The sequence below is a fragment of the Athene noctua genome, chromosome 14 (genome assembly GCF_965140245.1).
Source record: "Athene noctua chromosome 14, bAthNoc1.hap1.1, whole genome shotgun sequence".
Taxonomy (NCBI): Eukaryota; Metazoa; Chordata; class Aves; order Strigiformes; family Strigidae; genus Athene; species Athene noctua.
In genome coordinates this window covers 15,396,532-15,417,097 of record NC_134050.1, presented here as the reverse complement: position 1 = coordinate 15,417,097, position 20,566 = coordinate 15,396,532, and the positions used below count along the sequence as shown (strand labels likewise).

General features: G+C 39.5%; 1 protein-coding gene across 3 annotated transcripts in view; it reads left to right on the top strand.

The window, feature by feature from the left end:
• Nucleotides 1–594: 594 nt before the first annotated feature.
• ABCC8 (ATP binding cassette subfamily C member 8) overlaps nt 595–20,566 on the top strand; it is a 77,925-nt gene continuing 57,953 nt past the window's right edge. For 2 of the 3 annotated variants that reach the window (XM_074918309.1, XM_074918308.1), the window contains exons 1-7: nt 595–825; nt 2,139–2,280; nt 4,935–5,056; nt 10,534–10,700; nt 12,933–13,175; nt 14,033–14,221; nt 18,974–19,138. In XM_074918309.1, coding sequence (XP_074774410.1) covers nt 630–825; nt 2,139–2,280; nt 4,935–5,056; nt 10,534–10,700; nt 12,933–13,175; nt 14,033–14,221; nt 18,974–19,138 — 1,224 coding nt within the window. In that variant the 5' untranslated portion in view covers nt 595–629. Of the gene's footprint in view, nt 826–2,138; nt 2,281–4,934; nt 5,057–10,533; nt 10,701–12,932; nt 13,176–14,029; nt 14,222–18,973; nt 19,139–20,566 lie in introns of all 3 variants that reach the window. The other variant, XM_074918310.1, reaches the window with a different exon arrangement.

The window sequence follows — 20,566 nt, the reverse complement described above, 5'->3', positions numbered from 1 at the left end:
GGGTGGGGGAAAAAAAAAAAAGTTAGACTTGAACTCATGTAAGGGGTAAAAAAACATAGAGCACGAACATAATAGCTGTTTGGGATACAGAATCATCTAGGTTGGAAAAGACCTTGAAGATCATCTAGTCCAACCCTTAATACGATGGTGAAGTTTCCTCTGAGGGCAGGGTACAGCTGTTTACACGATTTAACCTAGTAATATCTTCATCACAGTGGAGGAAAAACGTGGAAAGCTGGCAGGTTTAATTTTTTTTTTTTTTTCTTCTAGGCTATAGTTCCTCTCTCTGTCATCACTAATTTAGTGCCTTTTATTAAAAAAAAGTGTTGTGCCTTATTGATGATGCCTGAAAGGTTACCTGCTGAGAAAGGGGGCGGCGGCTTGCTGCGGGTCGGGTGCCCGCGGGCTGCCCTGCAGTCCCGCCGGCCGGGGCACACGGGCTCCCCCCGCGGGCCCCCCCGCCCGCTCCCGCCGGCCCCTCCGCGCCCCGCGCAGGGCTGGGCGCCGGGGGCGGGGCCGCGGGGGGCGGGGCCGCGGGGCGGGGGCGGGGCCGGTCGGCGGCCGTGGCCGCCGGTCTCCGCAGGTGCGGGCAGAGCCGCTGCCGCGGAGCCCGCGCCGGCCCCGCCTGGATGTGCGCGGAGGCGGAGGCGGCGCCCGGCTGCGCGCAGGGTCCCGCCATGGCCCTGGCTTTCTGCGGCGACGAGGGCAACTCCACCGCCTACAACGTGGACCACGGCGTGCTCAACAACGGCTGCTTCGTGGACGCGCTCAACGTGGTGCCGCACGTCTTCCTGCTCTTCATCACCTTCCCCATCCTCTTCATCGGTGAGCGCCTGCGGGGGGTCCTTGCCCTCTATGCCTGTGCCCTGCTTTCTGCGTCCCCCCCTTTTCCTTTGCACCCCCACCCCGCTCCTCTCTCGTTGTGTCGTCTTCCCCCCCCGGCCTTGCTTTGTGCGTTTCCCCCCCGCGCTTTGCCGCGCCGTGTGTGCCGTGTCCGCCCGCTCCCGCTTGCCCGGCCGGACCGGGCCTTGCCCCTTCGCCTCAGCGCGGGGAGGCTGGGGGGTGCGGGGGGTGCGGGCTCCGGCACCGCCTCTCCCCGGCCCGCCGCTGTCCGCGGGTCCGCCCGCTCCCCGGGCAGCCCTGCCCGGTTCCCTCTGTCGGGGCTTTCCCAGGTGGGGCTCCCTGGAGGTGAACCCCCCCCCCCGCCCCGGGACGGATGCTGGAGGAGACTGCAGGATTTCCCTGCAGGTTTTGACTAGCATCGTGAGAAGCGAAAATCAACCTGCTATTAAAAACCAGAAAACCCGGCAAGTCAGTCTTATGTTACGGAATAACGCTCCCTGCGGTTCCGCTGCCCGCCTGCTGCAGCCCTCCTCGGTACGGGTGGTGAGGGGGGGGGTGCCTGGCTCTGTAACTCTCGCCGTATCTGCAGCGGTGTTATTTGGTAAGATAAAAGCGGGGTTACCAGTAGGTGGCCCGGTGGTTTAATACGTGCGACTGTCACCGCTCGGTACCGTTCTTCTCAGCCGGACCTGGCCTCTGGATAGCCCTGGCCAGTGCTGTGCGACTTAACACTCACCTCTTGGTCAGAAAAGGGCTGGAACTGAAATCACAGCACAACTGTTAAAATGGGGTCAGCTGGAGGACCGCTTAGACTAATCTCTGTTTATCTGGCTTTTCTCAGTATTGCTAACTTTTATCTAGATCAAGAGAATGAGTTACTTTAGAAAAAAGAATTGTAAGATAAGGTGTAAATTCTTTAGTCAAATGCACTGAAGCAAAGAAAAAATAGTGTACATATTGTAGCATTTGTGCGTGTTTGTCAAAATGTTCACTTGTTCATTTAAGTTGTTGATACATTTGAAAAACGTTTAATGCATATAATTGCTTGACAGTAACTTTCGAAAAGTATAGTAATTTAAGGGTACGTCCTGTCTGCATTGTTGATTTTTATTCTGTATGAAGTGAAGCAATGAGAACACAGTTCTGAAAATATTCAAATACACACACGTTTAACAGCACAGTTGTGTCAACTTTAGTACATTAGTTTGCTAGGTGTATGCTTTTCTGTATTCAAGAGCTTTGCATGTCACTCTTGTTGGTAAGAAAGCTCTTTATAATTTTCTTTTCCTGTTTAGGATGGGGAAGTCAGAGTTCCAAAGTACATATACATCATAGCACATGGCTTCATTTTCCTGGTCACAATTTACGCTGGATATTGACTTTTATCCTCTTGTTTGTGCTGGTGTGTGAAATCGCAGAGGGCATAGTGTCTGATGGGTAAGTGCGTGTTCACCCCTGATAGCGCTGAGTGTTTTAAAGGGTTTGGGGTAGGTATTTTCTCCCTGTCTAAATTCTCATCTAGAAGCATATTCCTTGTGGTTATAAACATGTAATCTGTATTCTTGGTGATTAACCTACCCACCTTCTATCAGAAATTCCACAAACCTTGCCAAATTATCTACACACGCACAACTGACCTTAATCATTTTTGGTTCAGCTCAATGACACTATCTTTCCCAAGGGTAATCGTAGATAAATCCTAACAATTCAAGCAGATGGTGACATTTTCGTGATGTGTTTTCTGTCCAAGGACCCAGTCCCACAGTCCTTACTGGGCAGAACTCCCATGTGCACAGTAGGTCATACCATTCCCCCGCAAACTGAGTTCTGCTCATCTTGATAACAGGAGTGGATCTGCTGGGCCTTATCTCACACCCCATAGAGTTTCTTCTGATATTTGTGCTACCTTGAGCAGAGCAGCTCACATTATATGAGCAGGATCCATCATCTGTTTTTCAATTTAGGATGTCTTTAAACAGGAATCTGTGGGGGAAAATTTTATTCCAAGTGCAACAAGTGATAGAGTGATTTATTATGAAAAAAGCTAATGTTGTATAACAATGACTATGATCATCTTCCTCTGAAGAAAGGTCTGATTTTCATAACTGTTACGAATTTGCAACCCAAAGATTATAATAAAGTTGAAGTTCCTTGTTAAACAGAACAACACCTCTGTTTAGCCATCTATGTAACAACTATCCACCAACCAGTAGGAAAGGCACTGCAGTATTCTGCTCTAGAAGCTGATATCATCATTATTATTATAACTTCTCTAAACATATATAAATAGGATGTTTCTCAGTGCCAGGTTTTTTTTAAAGGGAATTTTTCTCATGCTTATTCAGAGTTATCAGAGTGTGGGATGCTTACAGCAAAATCTCTTGCTTTGATTTTTTTTTGTCTTATTTTGCTCTTTAGCAATCCCTCTCATTATGTTTATTTGCTATTCAACTTGACTCAGAACGCTGCTGCTGTTAAGTAATAAGTGTCACCTGATGAGAATCAAAGCTTCTAGCTGTACTGGGGGAGTGCCAACCCACAGTCGTGCCTCCTGAGCTCTCAGCAGCCTAATGAGCGCTCTAGTGAATAAAAGCAGATTTTGAGACTCATCAGCTTTCTAAGACCAAAATGGATCATGTTGGTAAGTCCTTTTGACAGCAATTGGATGCCAAAGGCTTTGGCACTTCAGCAATAGATGCAGTCTATTGGAGGTATGGTTATATAGGGGAATTCCAGCAACTTCTGTCAGTGCAATAAATAAATGCAAAAAAACCTCCCACTCCTGCAGTGTTACCTGCTGAAGCTTAGGCTGCCTGAAGAAATATATTCATTTTGTTTGTTTTTCCTTGCTGAGAATTCAGCCCTAATGTATAAAAACCCCTGGCATTAACAGGAGTTCAGAGACTGGAGAACCTCTTCTCATTTTGCTGTATACACATACAGCGTTAAGTGTTTTTTGACACAGGTTGTCAGTGTGGCTCCAGCCAGCTCTGCAGAGTTCACCACAATGTCCCTGTGAGGGAGGGCTTTCCTTTCCCAGTGCAGATGTGGGAAGTGGTCCTCCTGAGTTCCAGCAGATCCGTTAGACATCTGGAATGTTCTGCTCTCATACGCGTGATGTCCTGTGATGATCTCTAGCTCCCTGACGGCACAGCCCCTTTGTGTCTCCAAACTACACAAAGGTAGCTTTTGCCACAGCAAGAACAAATCCAGAGGTGCTAATTTATTTTCCGTGAGGTTCAGAGGACAAGGTGTGAATTTCCCTGAGCACTTGTGTCCTGAGGACTTCCCCTTCGTGCCTTTTCTGCTGGAGCTGGTTGGGGGACAGAGGAAATTGTACCTCTTGACAGCACAGGACACTCCATTACTTTTGTGAAAGAAAGAAAAGGGGAGAAGAAGATGGCAAGTAGAAGGAAAGTGGGGCGGTGGAAAACATGATTCTACCTACATCTGCACAAACCAACAACGTTACCCAACAATTCCCGTATTCCCAAAGGGCTGCAGAGGGCAGGACATCCCGCGCTGCTACCTGAAGCAAAGTGTCAGGAGAGCTTTGCTTTGTAGGACAAAACTTCAGGGTATATGATTCTGTTGTAGGTTTTATTTGTTGGCTTGCAGTCACTGAAACCAGAACTCACTGTAAGTAATTCCCATGCTGTCTGTGGTGCTGTTCCTTTTCCCAAACTGGAAAAAGAAAATGTAACATTTCCTCAAAATGTTTCTATAGAAAATCTTAAAACTGTGCTGTCAGTTGGTCTTATCTACATAATTTGATGGACAGCTCCCAATCTAGTTTCGCTTAAATTAACTTTTCTCATTTTGGAGCTGAGCTGCTTATCCTAATTTTAATTTCAGTAGGAAATAGGAGTACACACATTTCATTTTCAGCACAGGGGAGGAACTTGAAATCCAACTATGTGATTTAGGAGCATAAATCCAATTGAAAATTGGAAAGCTTTACACCCATAACTCATTCTAGAAAATCCTACCGTTGGGGCTGGGTACAGGATACAATTCATAAATTAAAAGGGAAACATTTCAATAGCTAAGAGGGGTTGATTTTAATAGATGTTCCCTTTTTTCTTTTTAAGGGTTTCAGATTCACGCCATTTGCACCTGTACATGCCGGCTGGGATGGCATTCTTGGCGGCCATCACATCGGTTGTCTATTACCATAATATCGAAACATCCAATTTCCCGAAGCTGTTAATTGGTATGTCTCACAACTTACAAGACTGGGAGGTGTGACTGTAGTGCTGTGTGTCTGTCTGTTCTGTGACGGGTCCCTGCAGTCTCGGTGCTACCTTGTATGAATAAAGCTACACCTGTGTTCTGGTCTACTGGTTGCCATTACCAGACTCAGTTCTGAGTTTTACTGAAACTTCATTGGTTTCAATGCTTTTAACTTCTGATAGCATTCTGTATGGTGTTCTCTGGGGTCCAGCGGGCTAACAGCTTCTCTAGGCAAAGCTGGATTTGTGGAAAAATAGCACATCAAATTCTTAACTCTAAAAGCAATCCAAATCCCCTGCTTGTCAGCATGTTGCATTTAAGCGTGATGTAAGATCGAAGCCATCTCCGTGTGTGTGGTCTATTGAAATACACAGGGAGTCAAGGAAAATGAATGACATCACTGACTTTCAGTATGTATCACTTTGCTGCTTCTTGCTTCCTGTTCCTAAAACTCCCTTTATAAACTGGTTTAAGACCTTTTGAACGGAAAATGCTATGTAGAAGAACTATACATAGTATGGTTTATTTTCTGCAAGATTGCAAATAAACTGTAGCTAGCTATAGGAAATCCGTTACTGCTGACAATCACGCAGTTGGTGACATGTTCTCTACTGTTTAAGTAGATTGCAGGCTGTGGATGTCTACATGTGTAGTCATCCTGTTAACTGTTATTTCTTTGGTGGTCCTGGCTCATCAAATTTTGTTTGAGCTGGTTTTCTGTATTAATGGATGCTGCTTGTGCCATTGAGGCTCTTTGTATCAAAGAATATGTTCAAGTTTTTGTCAGGTGGTAGAAAGTAAGTTACAACTGGATTTGAGAAAGCTTTTTTTTTTTTTTTTAAAAAAAAAAAAAAAAGTCATTCCCCATTAAAAACTTCAGATTTCTATCTAGGCTTGGCAACCTTTGTGTCTTCTCAATTGGGACAGCTTTTCTTCTTGTACTCTTAACTAGGACCTTTTTTGTCTTTTATAACCATGTGGGATCATTTAGTTTTTATTAAGTCAACACAGTCTATTTAATGCCTTCTCGCAGGACTAGACGTTATGTCTCAGGAAAGCATTGCTAGCCTGTTACAATCACCTGTGGAAAGCAAGAAGTGGTTTTCTTGGCTTTTGTTTCTTTTGTTATTTCAGATGTATAAAGCAGTGTTTAATAATTCAGTTATTGTTTAATAATTCAGTTATTAACATTCCTGCTGTTAAGTCATTGAGAAGGGGAGCACAAATTTACAGCTGGTAATAGATTACCCATTTTTGCATAATCCTTTCTCTGTAGAGAATTCTCTTTTATGATAATTTTGTTCAGTAGTTAGGGTGCTGATGCTGGATAAACTCTGGACAATACTTGAATAGTAAACAGTTATACGTGTGAATACCAACATTTAAGTAATTGTTATTGATCATAAAGTTAATAATTATAAATTTTCATTTTGCAAGAATTTCCAAGGAATAGACTCCTTAGAAAATCTAATCTTAATAACTGACTCTTAAACAAAAAGGAAAATCAGACTACCATGGTCTTTTCCACTTAGTTGGTCTGATTTGAATTTTTATCCAAAGTCTTCATAAGCTGATGGTCTTTGATTTTTATTTTATTTTTGGCTTTGGTTTTGTTTTGTTTTGTTTTCATTTGTTTGCATTTGTGAGAGAACCCAAGGCAGATATTTCTGGAAGTCTCCATCCTTTATTCTTGACTGTAATTTCTGGAAGTCTCCATCCTTTATTCTTGACTGTACAAATTTATTGTTAACTAATTGCAAGGATTGTCATCTTTCAGTGTTAATTGCAACTACTTTGTATTGACATCCGGAACTACTTGATGATGACTTTATGCCAATTGGCCCAGTATCAGATAGTTAAATTATACCTATACTCAGCTGTCAACCCACTAGAGTGCAGTGTGGCCATGAAGCAGCTTGCTTCTAGAGCCAAATACAAGTGAAGAAAATGGGAACCATAAGGAAAAGCTTAAGTTGGTGATAAAATTTTTATTGAGTGTATGAGAAAGGAAACCCAAAGAGGGTTCTTCACTAGTAAAATCTAGAGAAGATCTAATATTACACACACGCACACACGGAGAGTAAAGTAGATTGCCAGATGTGGCGTCTTCTGCTACTTCTGAGCATCGGTGAAGTTCCACCTAACTGCAGGACATCATCTGCCTCAGCTGTGAGATCAATGCCTACACTTGCAAAGAGTTGGTAGCTGTACAAAGCAAAGTCTAACGGAGCCTTATCCAAAGTTTACTAAATCCAGTGGGAAAACTCTCACTGATGCAGTACAGAAGACCCTTAAAGGTCTGTTCATTAATTCTGAACAGGATAAAATTTTCCAATCCTGTGAAACTTTGAGATGCTTGCTTTTTTAAAAACCTTTTTCACTCTGTACCTTAAAGAAACAAAATTTGTTTGTAGTTCTTCATAAACAAGCAAGAGGCAGATACCATAACAGACCTGGGGATTAACACATTCCCTTGGCGTATGCAAGACAAGGACGCAAAGCTCCCGTACTGAACCTGACTGTCAGCTTTTATGTCCAGGCTCTTGGCTTATTTGAAGTAGTCATTCTTACTATCTCTTATCAAAAAAAAGTTGACAAGGGTTAAAATATTTATTCTCTGAAGCTAATGATTGAGTCCAGCATAGTGCTGTTTACCAGGGGACTCTCGTAATAGTGCTAATTTTGGTGCTCTTTGCACAGTGTTGCAGAATTGGATGCATAGCAGTTGTACAGTTTAGCAGGACACATTTTAGAATAGTTTTCATACTGAATTGGAATATCTGCTTTCCAGTGTACAAAATATGTAATTGAATGGTAGCATCTGATTGCATTATTTTTTTAAGTTTATAGATAAATTAACCTCAGAAATTAAACAGTAAGAGAAAATTATGAAATAACAACAGGACTGTGAGTTTTTAATCTGAAAGGGATAATAGTATGGCAACATGTGGTTTATTATTTTTTTTATTTAAGAAAATTGTCGTCTTTTTAACCAATCGTAATTACAGGACTTCCTTATAATTCCTGACAGTAATCTAGTTTTCTAATTTCAACTTCTTGTACCTTGACAGTGTAGTTAATTCCCTTGGAATTAGTTTATTGTTTAAAATGAAACTTCCTGTTATTTTATAAATATAATGCTTATTGCTTAGTAGACAAAATTTCTCTCCAAATAGATACAGGTTAATCAATAAATCCCATCCAGTTAAGTGTGTGGTTTTTCAAATCTTGGGCTTAATCCAATAAAGGTGTAGAACAGTTTGAGTTCCATATTGCTTAATTCTCAGCAGTGAGAATCTACACTCTGGTGTTGTGGGTTGAGGTAGCTTACACAGCCCAAGAAAAATAGAGGTTCTTTAGGCTGCAGCCATCTAGAATAGATCTAAAGCAATCAAGTAAGTGAAAGCATGCCTCTGTGGTCTGATCACTGGGCACTCATGGTAGTGGAAGGTCTTGGTGATAATTTCTAGAAACTCTCAGCCAATATGCACTCACCAGCCAGATGATAAAAGCACAGTTTAAAAGAAAAAGCCATAACTATATCTTCCAAGGAGCCTTATCTTGAGAGACCTGTGAACAGCTGCCAGATTAGATTGTATACACTTGTATACAAGAGTGAGAGGCTAAGTAAATCCAAATGTTTCTAGGAGGTATGACAGTGGGAGGTGAGTTATCACCTGAGAATGTTGCATTTGTCACTTTCTAATACTTGGATAAAAGGTAAATGAATGTTCTAATAAAATAATTTTTAAAGGTCATATAGATCCTTATTTACGTCCTATATAGGAGAATGTCTCTGCCAGTTCTTATTTCTAATTCTAAGAGCTTTACATAGATTCCAGTTGGATTGGCTGGTTTTTTAGGTGTTCTCTGCTGGTGTAGATTTTCAGTGTGCTATGTTTGTGTAAGCCCTCTTTACTCGAAGAAGGGTGTTTTCTTGGCCTGTTGTAAACAGAATGAGACAAAACACAAGGATTAGCAGATAAAAGTAGTTAGGAGTAGAACCGTGTGGAATGTACTCTTGGATGAAGTGAGATTTTAATCAGACATATTGCAAATAGGGAGGAATAGTGCCTCAAAGGTAGGAAACAGCCTGAAACAGGATGAGGAGGTTATATTTGATGCAGTATAAACTGGGGAGATGGTAGGAAGCCCCACACAAGGCTATAGTTTTATAAGAGGGATTCTGTAAGTATCTCTTAAATTCTCTCTGCAGCTGCATCAGCCACTAAAATACAGTACTGAAATACCTGACCTCAGTGCTTTCTTCTTACAAACTGGCCTATTAATTTTAGAGGAAGATAGACTCTCTTGGCAATGTCTTAATGCCCAGTACTCCTGTACTGTTCCGTTTACTGTCCTCATTTAAATGAGAGTTTTGAAATTGGTTTCTACAGAAGCAGGATCGGCACCCCCAAATCCCATACAGACTTTCCGGGTTGAATTGAGTTTTGCTTGGAAAGTACATCCCCACAGGGCTTTCTAGAGTGCTTCAGGCTAGCTGAAACACCACAAATTCTTTGCAATTTTTGCAAGTTCCTGATGAATATCCGTATTTGTAAGTTAGTCTTACAGTTGGTAGTGCCTTGGCTGAAGACTTTCTCTGGTTTTGCAGCAAGACACCCGGAAAGTATAAATACATCTTTCTTGGCAGCTAGAGCATATTCCAGCTGTTGCACTATGACAGATACAACAGCAATGAAAGATTCATGTAAAAGAACATAACCCTAGAAGGTATTTCCTTAAGCATGGGGAACAGGAGCTGGCTGATGGAGTGGTGAATGGCATGGAGTGTGTTTCCAAATCACCAGAGCTTACTGCAGGGGTTGTTTATCTATAACTGACAGTAGCATCAGCACTTTTGGACAAGAAGGTCAGCAGAACTCCAGAAAGCTAACGTTGTATTCTACAAATGTCGGAACATCCTTCCTTGATGTACCTGTGTATGCATATAAATTGCATGTATGGAATTTGTGTTGAATAGAATAGGGCAGCAGCAGTTTGGAGAAGATATTTTAATATCTGTTCCTGCACACATCCCAGAGATCTGCCATAGGAATGAGATCAATTTTCCTTCAAGCCAAATTCATAGCAATCTTGTAGCTTTAACCAAATTTGAAGAGCATCATTCACAGCCACCTTGACTTGTGGGGCAACTCCCTCCCTTGAACTCATCATGCGGTTGTATGTTTACAACAGATGGAAATTTCCTTCAGCAGATTTCACTTTGTGAAACTTTCCAAATATCACTTAATTTAATTGGAAAGGAATTTGGAACTAACATTATCGCAATATTTTCATGTTTCTGGAATTGAATTAGGCTTCTGTTTTGACATGAGAAAGGCCACTCTTTGGTTTTATATATTCTTGTTGCATTCTTTCTGAATGAGTATTTAATACTGCTATTGTATATTTTTGCAACTGTGAAGCTCGTTAACTTTTTTTTTCCTCCTATAGCATTGCTGTTCTACTGGACTTTAGCTTTCATAACTAAAACCATCAAATTTGTAAAGTTCTGTGATAATGGAGTTGGATTTTCGCAGCTTCGGTTTTGCCTCACAGGACTCCTGGTTGTTCTATATGGAATGCTACTAGCTGTAGAAATTAATGTCATCAGGGTGAGGGTAAGTTTGTATCGTAAAAATCTCCTTCTGGTTTTTTTGATGTTTTGCCTTTTTTTTTTTCAATTTCCCTTTCTGGATACTTAGTGTGAAATGCATTTCTAAATGACAGAAAAAAATCCAGTTAGAAATAGAAATATTTTTGAAAATCAAAGGTTAATCCAATTTTATTAGGCCAGATGAATCCATAATTTCAAAAAATGCCAGACTCCATTGTAGTTAAATTAAGATTAATTTCATCTGTTTAACTTTGTTTTAAAAATGTCTATTATGATTCACAGTTGCAGTCATCAGAAACAAGTATTTCTGATGCAAGGAAGACTGGGTGAAAGGAATTGTCAGCTCTATCGGAGAATATCTTAGACACACAAATAACATCTCTCATTTTCCAGGAGACAATCACAATAAGGGATTTATTTGGGCGACTGGGGTTGCTATCTAACCTCCCAGCTATGTATAGATCTTTTTCATCTGTGGTGTCTACAGTCATCATCCAAACTGAGTGATGACTTTGGAGACTACTGGGTAGATAAATGCCAAAGTTCTTCCCTTCACCTGTCCCTGTGTGAACAAATTAAACTTAGTCTTTGGAGGGGAAGAAATTTTTCCCTGCAAAGTTTCTTGCTGCTTCCCTCACATGTGGGGAAGCAGGAATATGTGAACTCTTTCCAGTAATGCATTCAGCAAGTGAGTTGTGCCTATCATGTGTTTGATTTTTTTGTGATATTCTTGGGGATTTTGTGTGTCTATGTGTTTATCTGATAGCTTAGGACAAAAATATGTCTAAAAGCAGCCTTTTCAGTAAAGTTTTTGAAAGAAAGAGGAATGAAAACCTCAATGCTGGATATTCAGTATATATATATATCATAAATGAAAAAAAGTGCATTGGTTTATGGAAAAAGTGAAATTCAAATGTGACATCAGAGGGACTTGCTCATAAACTTCATAATAGAATAGCATAATTGAATTATATTTATTCACTGTGGAATTATAGGTCACAAAGAAGAATAAAAAATGGTCACTGCCTATTGTCATTTTTTTAATGTTGTATCTGTTTGAATTATTAAAGGATGTCATTGATGCATAGAATGAACTACCCAGCAGTATGGATTTTTTTACTGCCTATTGAGTCTATGGCAGAGTTTGGAGAACCAGGCTTGTTGCTGCAGCTGCTGAAGGAAAGGTTTGGGATGCATGGAGAGTTGGCCTCTGTTGAGGGGAGGTGGGGAGAAAAATAAAAATAAGGGGTGAGGTCTCTGTGGTACCAGAAACAGGAGACATTGGCCTCACCTTTTTTCCCCTGCCGTCCCCCATCTTCTTCCAGAATACAGAAGATTGACTTGTTTATATTTCAATCCCAATTGTACCTTCTCCCTTCCTTCTGCTGTTCCCACTGTTACTCTAGATGGCCTTTCCCAACCCTAACACTCCTTTTTTCCAGGATCTGTGAATTATTTCTCCAGATATGACTGGATAAAAGAGAGCATTGAAACATATCCAGAAATCCTACTAAGATTAATAGGATTTAGGTACAGTCGTGAGTAGAGATTGAATGAAATACATGATTGAGTACTTTTCCGAAGGGAAAGGTGTATTTTTAAGAAGCTTGGCTTTTCATTCCCAAAAATGAGTGATGTCTGAGAAAGTTTTATCTTGACAACAGGAAATCATGAGCAGTCGGCCCTCTCTCTTTCCGCGTTTAAGCCAACAAAAGCATTTGTTAATGCCATCTGCACTCTCTAGTTCAGTGGTTTCCCAGAGCCATACAGGATAGCACAGGCAGCTCCATATTCTGAGCTGACTTAGACGTGAGGCAGTGTGGTGTTGAGGATGGAATCGCTGTGATAGCCTCAGGGCTGTCCCTAAGTTAAACATGTCCCATGTTGTGCTGGCTGGAACTCGGAGTGAGAGACCGGGGCTGTACTATTTTAAGTTTAAGGTTGGTTTTTTTTCCTACATCTACAAGTATGCAAATTTGCACCCCATAAACAAAGTAATTGTGAATGTTTAGGATTGTTTATTTCTAGACTGGATGCCTCTGGTTTTCCTCAGCACCTGAGGAAGCTGGATTGCTGTCTTGGATGGATTTGAATGCTTAAGTTCCTTGAGTACTTCTGAGAAACCAAGACTGATTCATTGATTATCTGCAATGTCCTTTATATCTTATCTATTCTTTGTGGACTTTTATTTTTTATGTATTTAATGTGATTGTTTTGGTATTTTTCTGAATTTCAGAGGTATGTTTTCTTCAAAACTCCTAAAGAAGTTAAACCTCCTGAGGATCTCCAGGACCTTGGTGTTCGATTCTTACAGCCATTTGTGAATCTGTTATCCAAAGGAACATACTGGTGGATGAACACATTCATCAAGACTGCCCATAAAAAACCAATAGACCTGAAAACCATAGGCAAGCTTCCCATTGCTATGAGAGCTGTGACCAATTACATTCGCCTTAATGAGGCCTTTGAAGCACAGAAGGTATGCAAAGCATGGAATTATGTCTATCTGCTTACTCAGTGCTTGCATTTTTAATTACTTTTTATGCTATAAGGATGATATAAAATTTTATAAACAGACATGATGCAAATGAAGTATCCATTAACATAGCTTTCCATATACGAAGAGGTCACATACTCAGCTGTACCTCCTACAAATAATGAAATTTCTCTACCTAAACATGTCAAACACATTACTAGTTAAACGCATGTAAAATTCATATTACCTCTCTTTTGATCTGGAAAGTAATTATGGACTTTATTCACCGAACACCATTATCGTTCTTCCTAATAAGACCCTGGAATCATTCAATTACAGAATCAATTAATGAGGCCTCACAGGACTATTTTTTCCATGTTATTTCACTTACAGTTTGTCCATAGGAGAATTCAGGGCTGAAACTACCACAGCTCAAATTCCGTTTGACTCTCTGGTGGGTCCTAAGTGTATTCAGGATCTTAAGAGAAGTATTTTGCATCCTGTCTGAAAAGAGTGTAGGTTTCCAGTCTCTATGTTCACAGGAAAACAAAACCTGTCAGTTCTCCCCTTTTGTTCTTTCTCCCCCAGCAACCCACAAACAACACACTTATTTGATCCCTATTTAAGGAAGGAAAGAAATCATGGTTCTTTTTGTGAAGTGGAGGAGAGTAGAAATGAATGTTTTGTTCTGACTCTATAAAAACAAATGAGACAATAATTATAGTTCCTGTGTTTTTCTAGCTGAAAGGTCGCAACTTGTTGTCAATGAATTAAAGCAGGGATAAAAATACCGATAATTTATCAGATCTGAGGTTAATATATAACATATTCCTTACAGATTTTTTTTTTATTCTGAGCAGAACAAAAGGTCATCATCGCCACAAGGATCCAGATCAATTTGGCGAGCTCTCTGCTGTGCTTTTGGAAGACCCTTACTTCTCAGTAGCACATTCCGTATTCTGGCTGACTTGCTTGGATTTGCTGGTCCACTCTGCATCTCTGGGATTGTTCACAATGTTGGAAAAGGAAATAACACCATTCGCCCACAGGTACTGTCAAAATGTCATAAAAATAGAGGAGTCAAAAAAGGTAATGCTATGACTGTATTATCTGACCTCAGTAAAGAAAGTGACTGCAATGTATTTGTGAATGCTAGAACTGACAGTATGTATGTACTGTTTATTATTCATTTTTATATCTTGATGGGGAGAAAAATACATCACCCACGCATCTAGTCAGGCTTGCATTCTGGAAAATAACCTCATTCAAGATAACGGTCAAGCATATCCAGAATCTCATTAGTATCATAAGGATTTTAGGTACAGTCTTGAGTAGATATTGAATCAAGTATATAACAGAGTGATTTTCAGAAAGGAAAAAGTGTTTTTAATAGGCTTGGCTTTTCATTTCCAAAAGTGAGTGATGTCTAAGAGGATTAAAGCAGGCTTTTGTTATCACAATAAAATGCCAAGTAATTTAACTGTGACAAGGAATTTCCACTAGTGTCTTTGGGGAGGTTGGTTTTGAAAGATCACCTGAAACATTTCTAAAGGATGGTATTTAAATCAATATTTGCCAAGAAGAAATGGACATACTTCTTGACTAACTAAAAAACCAACCACCTAACTCAGGAAGCATCTTCTCATTATAAGGTGGGGTCACTCAGGCTGGATTTCTATGAGAAAATCAATTTATTTCTGCAGCTCGCTTATTGTTTGATATAAGACTTTATTTCCAGAGTTTGTTGACACCAATGGAAATATACGCATTCATGCAAGTACACTTTGGATTAGGTCCACTGTAAATATGGAAATATATCAGATGCATTGCAGAAAATTTAACAAAGGCCTCAGGCTAAAATGAATTGGTTATCTGTTTTGCAATTCTTATCCTAATATTTGGAAACTTTAATATAGCAAGAGGATTCAATGGAAACCAGTTAAAGCAGGAAATGAAAAATTTAGGACTTTAGGGCTATGTTACAGCAAAGTACTGTGGGAGCTTTTGAGCTCTGCTTGATAATTTGTTTGGAATACTGTTTCAGCTGAAATTATATCGAATCAAGATTTATGGATTATCCTGTTTAATTTTCCTATTAAAGTGACAGCTTGTGCTTCTCTGTGAGAAAAGCTCAGGTCTGGCCCAGATAGGCCCTAAAGAGAGCCTCATACAGCCTTGACATCCTCCCTGTGTCTAGTTAAGCGGTAGCCTCATCATTGTTATTTATACCATTTGTGCGTCACCCAACAGCAATATTCACTGGTGGTGATAGTCCATGAGTGACGCTTAAGGGTATATTTTTACCTTTGCTAAAAAGTCTCTAAGGCTTTTCCTTCTGTTTTGACCTGGTTTATACACTTTGTTTTCTGTTAAGAGGCTTAATTACCTTTACATTTGAAAATTGCTTTTGAATGATGAGGTGAAATATCTTTCTAAAAATGTATGAAGGCTTTCTGTTCAAAGCATGTGAAACAGACTGAGGTGTTCAGGAAAACTCCCACATGTATGCATATACCTAGCCAACTGGGTCTACTTTGGGAAAAAATACACCAGCTCTATACTAGGAATATTATACCCTTACTTGTAATAAGTCAAAAAAAGGAGACCCCTGTCTTAGTGTTTTCTCCTGAAAGATACGTATGTGTGAGAAACAGGCCTTCTAAAACACTGCCTTATGAAGGCAAAGATATGGTGGGGGCAATCATTGTTTGTGGATGATGTGCTTCTGAGTTTGAGGCTGTTGAAGAGAATTGCCATGCAGTGGGACAGAATCGGACAAGCAACGTAAGCTGTGAGTACAGTGGAGAGTGTCTTTTACCCATCCCTTAAAGTGACAGTTCTCCATTTTAAATAGTTTAGATTGAGGAGATGTTGTAATGAGTCAACTCCATCTTGCAAACAGAAATTCTCTTTATGAAACTGAAGGCAAAGAGATAATTCTGAAGATAGAATATTTGCTCATTCTTCAGACCCTTTGTGACAGATATAAACTACCATGGAGCTGGAACTTTGAGATCACGTGTGTGTCATGGGCAGTATTAACTGCTTTAGTTAGTGCCGCAGTTAGTCAGAGCACAACAGCATCTTACATTCTGTCACGCTCTTCATGTTTATTTATAACTCCATTATCAATATTTATGGCCACACAGGAACATTCCTATGACATGATTTTCTCTGAGTGTTAATCATCTCACACTGAAGAGGAGGCTAACAGAATTTTGTATTTTGCTGGTAGCATCTTCCACATTCCGATGTTAGGATTAGCAGTTCCAGTATTAGGAGTGTCTGCTGACATAACACATTCTAATGATACACCAAACTTACATACTTACTATTTTAAAAGCTCTAGAAGTCATAGGTCCCAGTGTAGCAAAAGGTCCAGTATTGATATTTAAGACTGGGTGCGTCTAGGGTCTTTAAGTATTTAGATAGTAGCCTCTTGCTCAGCCTGTTACTGGTTAGAGCCTACTGGCACTTAAAAAAAGTGGTATTATGCTGAAGTCGTCAGGAAGGTGGGACACTGAATGTTTCCAGAGCCATTTCTGAAAATAAAACATCTCGTTAGTTCCATCAAGCTTCTCGAACAAGGTTATTTGCCTTATATGCAAAAGGTTTAGTAGATGTTCAGTTATTTCCTTGTGTTTCCTGCAAGCTGACAAGTGTACGTAGGCAGCTATTGTAGGTTAAACACATAGATGCTGTGGGATTTTGTAAACCATAATGGCCTGATAATGCACCTGAGACTTGGCAAATATCTTGGTGCTTTCACCAAGTGTGTGATGTTTATATTTGTGGTTCGTGATTGTAATAATGCCGTACAGAGTGTTTCTCTTTGTTGTCAAGTTGGTATTTTGACAATCAGGATCTCCCAGTGTCGCAGACTTACATGTTCTAGCTTTGCCTTCATAAGAAGCTTTTTTTATATTTTAATGGGTTACAGAGATGCAACTTTTTCCTGGATGATCCTATATTGAAATTAAAAGAAATTCCAGTGAAGAACTGCTAAAATAATAGCTGACTTCAGAAAGGCTAACTCAGAGGGAAGATGATCACTGTTGCAAGTTAACAAAATATGTCTGAGGTGAAAACATCACAATTTTAAATGATCCTGGTTTTCCCCAATGTGCCTTTCCTTTTTTTTTTTTTTTTTTTTCCAAAATCACCAAGTTTTGCAGTTAAACACTGTTTCACATTCTATCTTGTATTTGAGTATGTGAGTACATATACACTGCACAGGAAACAATAGTGTTTCTAAACTTGTACAATTAAGCACCAGGGGCAGTTCTTCCACCTTACATGTGCCTAATGCTTTATGCTTATGAGCATAAATATTAAAGAGTCTGAATTGGATGCCTCTAATTGGCCATGGACTTGGCCAGTTCGTGAATTTCTCTTCTTTTTTGCTGTCAGGGCTTTATGGGTAGCATGGAAAAGACTTAGTTGTATTTGTAACTTTTCAGACCTGTGGTACGTTTTCTAAAGTTTCCAGGCTAAATGTAGAGCCTTGAGTCTTCCTTCTTTATGCTTCAGATTTACAGCAAGAACAAATTTACAACCACAGTTACCTCTTGCTCAGAAGTGTCAAAAGCAAGTTAACTTGATTTAAAAAACCGAGCTTATAAAACTGTAAATAATCTGGAAGAAAGACTCACTTTTACTGTACCGTAGACTTTTAGCAGTATATAACACTGCTGTAGCCTATTTGAATAACTATGGAATAGGTAATAATTTAGGGTTTAAAATCCGTTTAAGGTACAAATAACTAAAACTGTAGTTAAATGTCTCTTTATCTGAACATAATTGTTCTTTTAGCTGGCTCAGCCTCATCTTATAAAAGCACAGCTTTAAAAACTAAGTTAAGCCTCTCTATTAACTTGTCATGTGAGGTTTCTATAAACAGTTAACTGTAAGGTGCTGATCAATCTAATAAAATGTACAGACAGTGAGAATTTGCGAAATATAGTTTATTAAATGTTATAGCAATCTTGAAAACGTCAACAGCAAAGAAACTGTAGGCAAGAAGAAATGTGATGAGCAAGGAATACAGCAGGAGTGTAAATTACAGGAAGCCTTCTGAGAGGAAATAAAGTGACCTCTTCCTAATTTTGCCTTTAATGGCAGCATAAGTCAGCAATCAAAGTCATAAAGAAGCAAAGGGGCGAAAGAGGAAGGCAGACATTTTAGTCTCAGAAGGCTTCCCAAGGCAAGACAGTCTCTCAAATAGTTGTAGCACCAAGGGTGTCTGCTTGTTAAATATAATCTAGAATAAATACACTGTTTTCCCAGTAAGCTATAGACATGCTTCAGAATGCACTTCTGTGATCCCATGAACTTGCTGGGAGGTAATGACTAGAAATAAAAATGCTGAACTAGATGCTGCAAACCAAAATAATGTGCATAGTTCCAGGAGTTAAAAGGATACGTTTTCAACAAGTTGTGAAGGTCATTTGAATGCTCTGTAACCTGAGGTGCTAAAATAAGAGGACTAATTTCTCCAGAGGGATGTTTACTTGTCCTTTCTGACAATGGGCAGTGCACATCTTTTAGCAAATGACCATATGGAGTTACTCAAACCATCCTACGGTTTTGGAATTATACCAGAAATCATATAAACATCATTCTGCCTTTTAAAAAAGTTTACTGAGTTGGTATATGACTGTTTCCTTGAATTGATAAACTGACGTTTCAGGTTGGGAGCATTTTCAACGAAATAAACTATGGTTATCTCTGCTTATTAATTGTGCAAAACTGGTAATTAAATTACTATTACATCTGATTTCTAACTTTATTTTTTTTTATAGATTAAAATTCTTGGTGTTTTTTTTATTTCATCTCAAGAGTTCCTGTCCAATGCTTATGTTTTGGCTGTACTCCTATTTTTTGCCCTTCTGTTGCAAAGGACATTTCTCCAAGCATCCTATTATGTTGCTATTGAAACGGGAATCAACTTAAGAGGCGCGATACAGGTAGCCAATATATTATTAAATATGCTATTTTTATGCAATCGTACATGTATTTGTAAATAAAAATTATAATCATAGTTGTAAAATTCTGAAATGCTTCTCTCCTAAAATGTACTGAATGCAACCGTTGCCATTAAAGATTGTGTTAACTTAGACCTACCTGCATTCTTTCTTCTGCATCTTATTTGATGATTTTATATAAACATTTATTTGTAATATTGAATGCTGTATTTCTGCTTACCTTTGAGCATAAATTTGCTGACAGTGAAACCAAATGTAACTTTTGAAAGAATTAAGGTTGTGAACTACACCTCTCCCATCTCAAAGGCACATTTTTGTAACATCCCATGCAAATAATACAGCTTTAAAATGTCTCATAAATATACTTTGGACAAAAGGATAGGTTGTATTCCCAATGCATGGAGTAGTGTCTTATTCCATGGGTCATGCCACAAAATCTACCAAGCATTACGGAGTCTGCAATTACTGAACATAAGTAAGACTGGTAAAATGGAGTCCATAATCATTGTATAACTGTGAACAGCAGATCAAAGTTTTATGTAGTATACAAAGATCTGTGCCTGGAAATGAGAGAATTAGGTGTAAGATTACAGTGTGGTATTGCCAAGTGCACTGGCTGAAACCTACCCTCTGACAGCTTGAAAGCCAGCTTTATAAGTTACACTATTTAGCCACTGAAACTACATCGATCCTGTGAGAGTCTGTGTGATAGATGGATGCTTTCAATAACAGCCTAATTGTTTAATCCTCTTTTGATCTTACACTTGGAAGCACTTGTCAGCTGCCAGACTTCTGGATTCCATCCATTTGGTTTTCCCTTATTAGAGTGAAGTATAAAATTCCTAAAGAAATAAAAATTTGACCCAAAACATACATTAAAAAAATTGCATGTCTTGCATCAAGCAGAAGAGCTGCAGCTAACTGAAAAATATGTGGACTACAGCAAATGCAAAAGGGGGATTGTTGGAAAATAGTGCTACAGGAGTTTTGCTTAAGAAAAGCTTTGTATTCTCTGCACTGGATATTACACAGAGGCACAGATTACATCAACAGCTGGACCATTCAAATTGGAAAGTTTCTATCCATCACTCTAAGCAGCTGAATTAGTGTTAATGGCAGTATCTGTGCCAGTATTTTTATACATTTTTTTCCCTCTAATTTGTCAATTTTCTTTAAACCTTTTATCTCTTTCCCCTGTGTAAACTTGCACCTGTTCAATGTGCCCTGTATGAATTTATGCTTCATGATGGACAGTTGGCACTTGATCCAAAGGCACTTACTGGATCAAGGTGCCTCCTCTCAGCTAAGTCTCGTGACTGCAAAGCATTACCAAACCAGCTGGTAAAAGTACACTTTCATTATTATGTATTGATCTATTTTTATACATGCTGCCTGATTCTGCACTGAGGC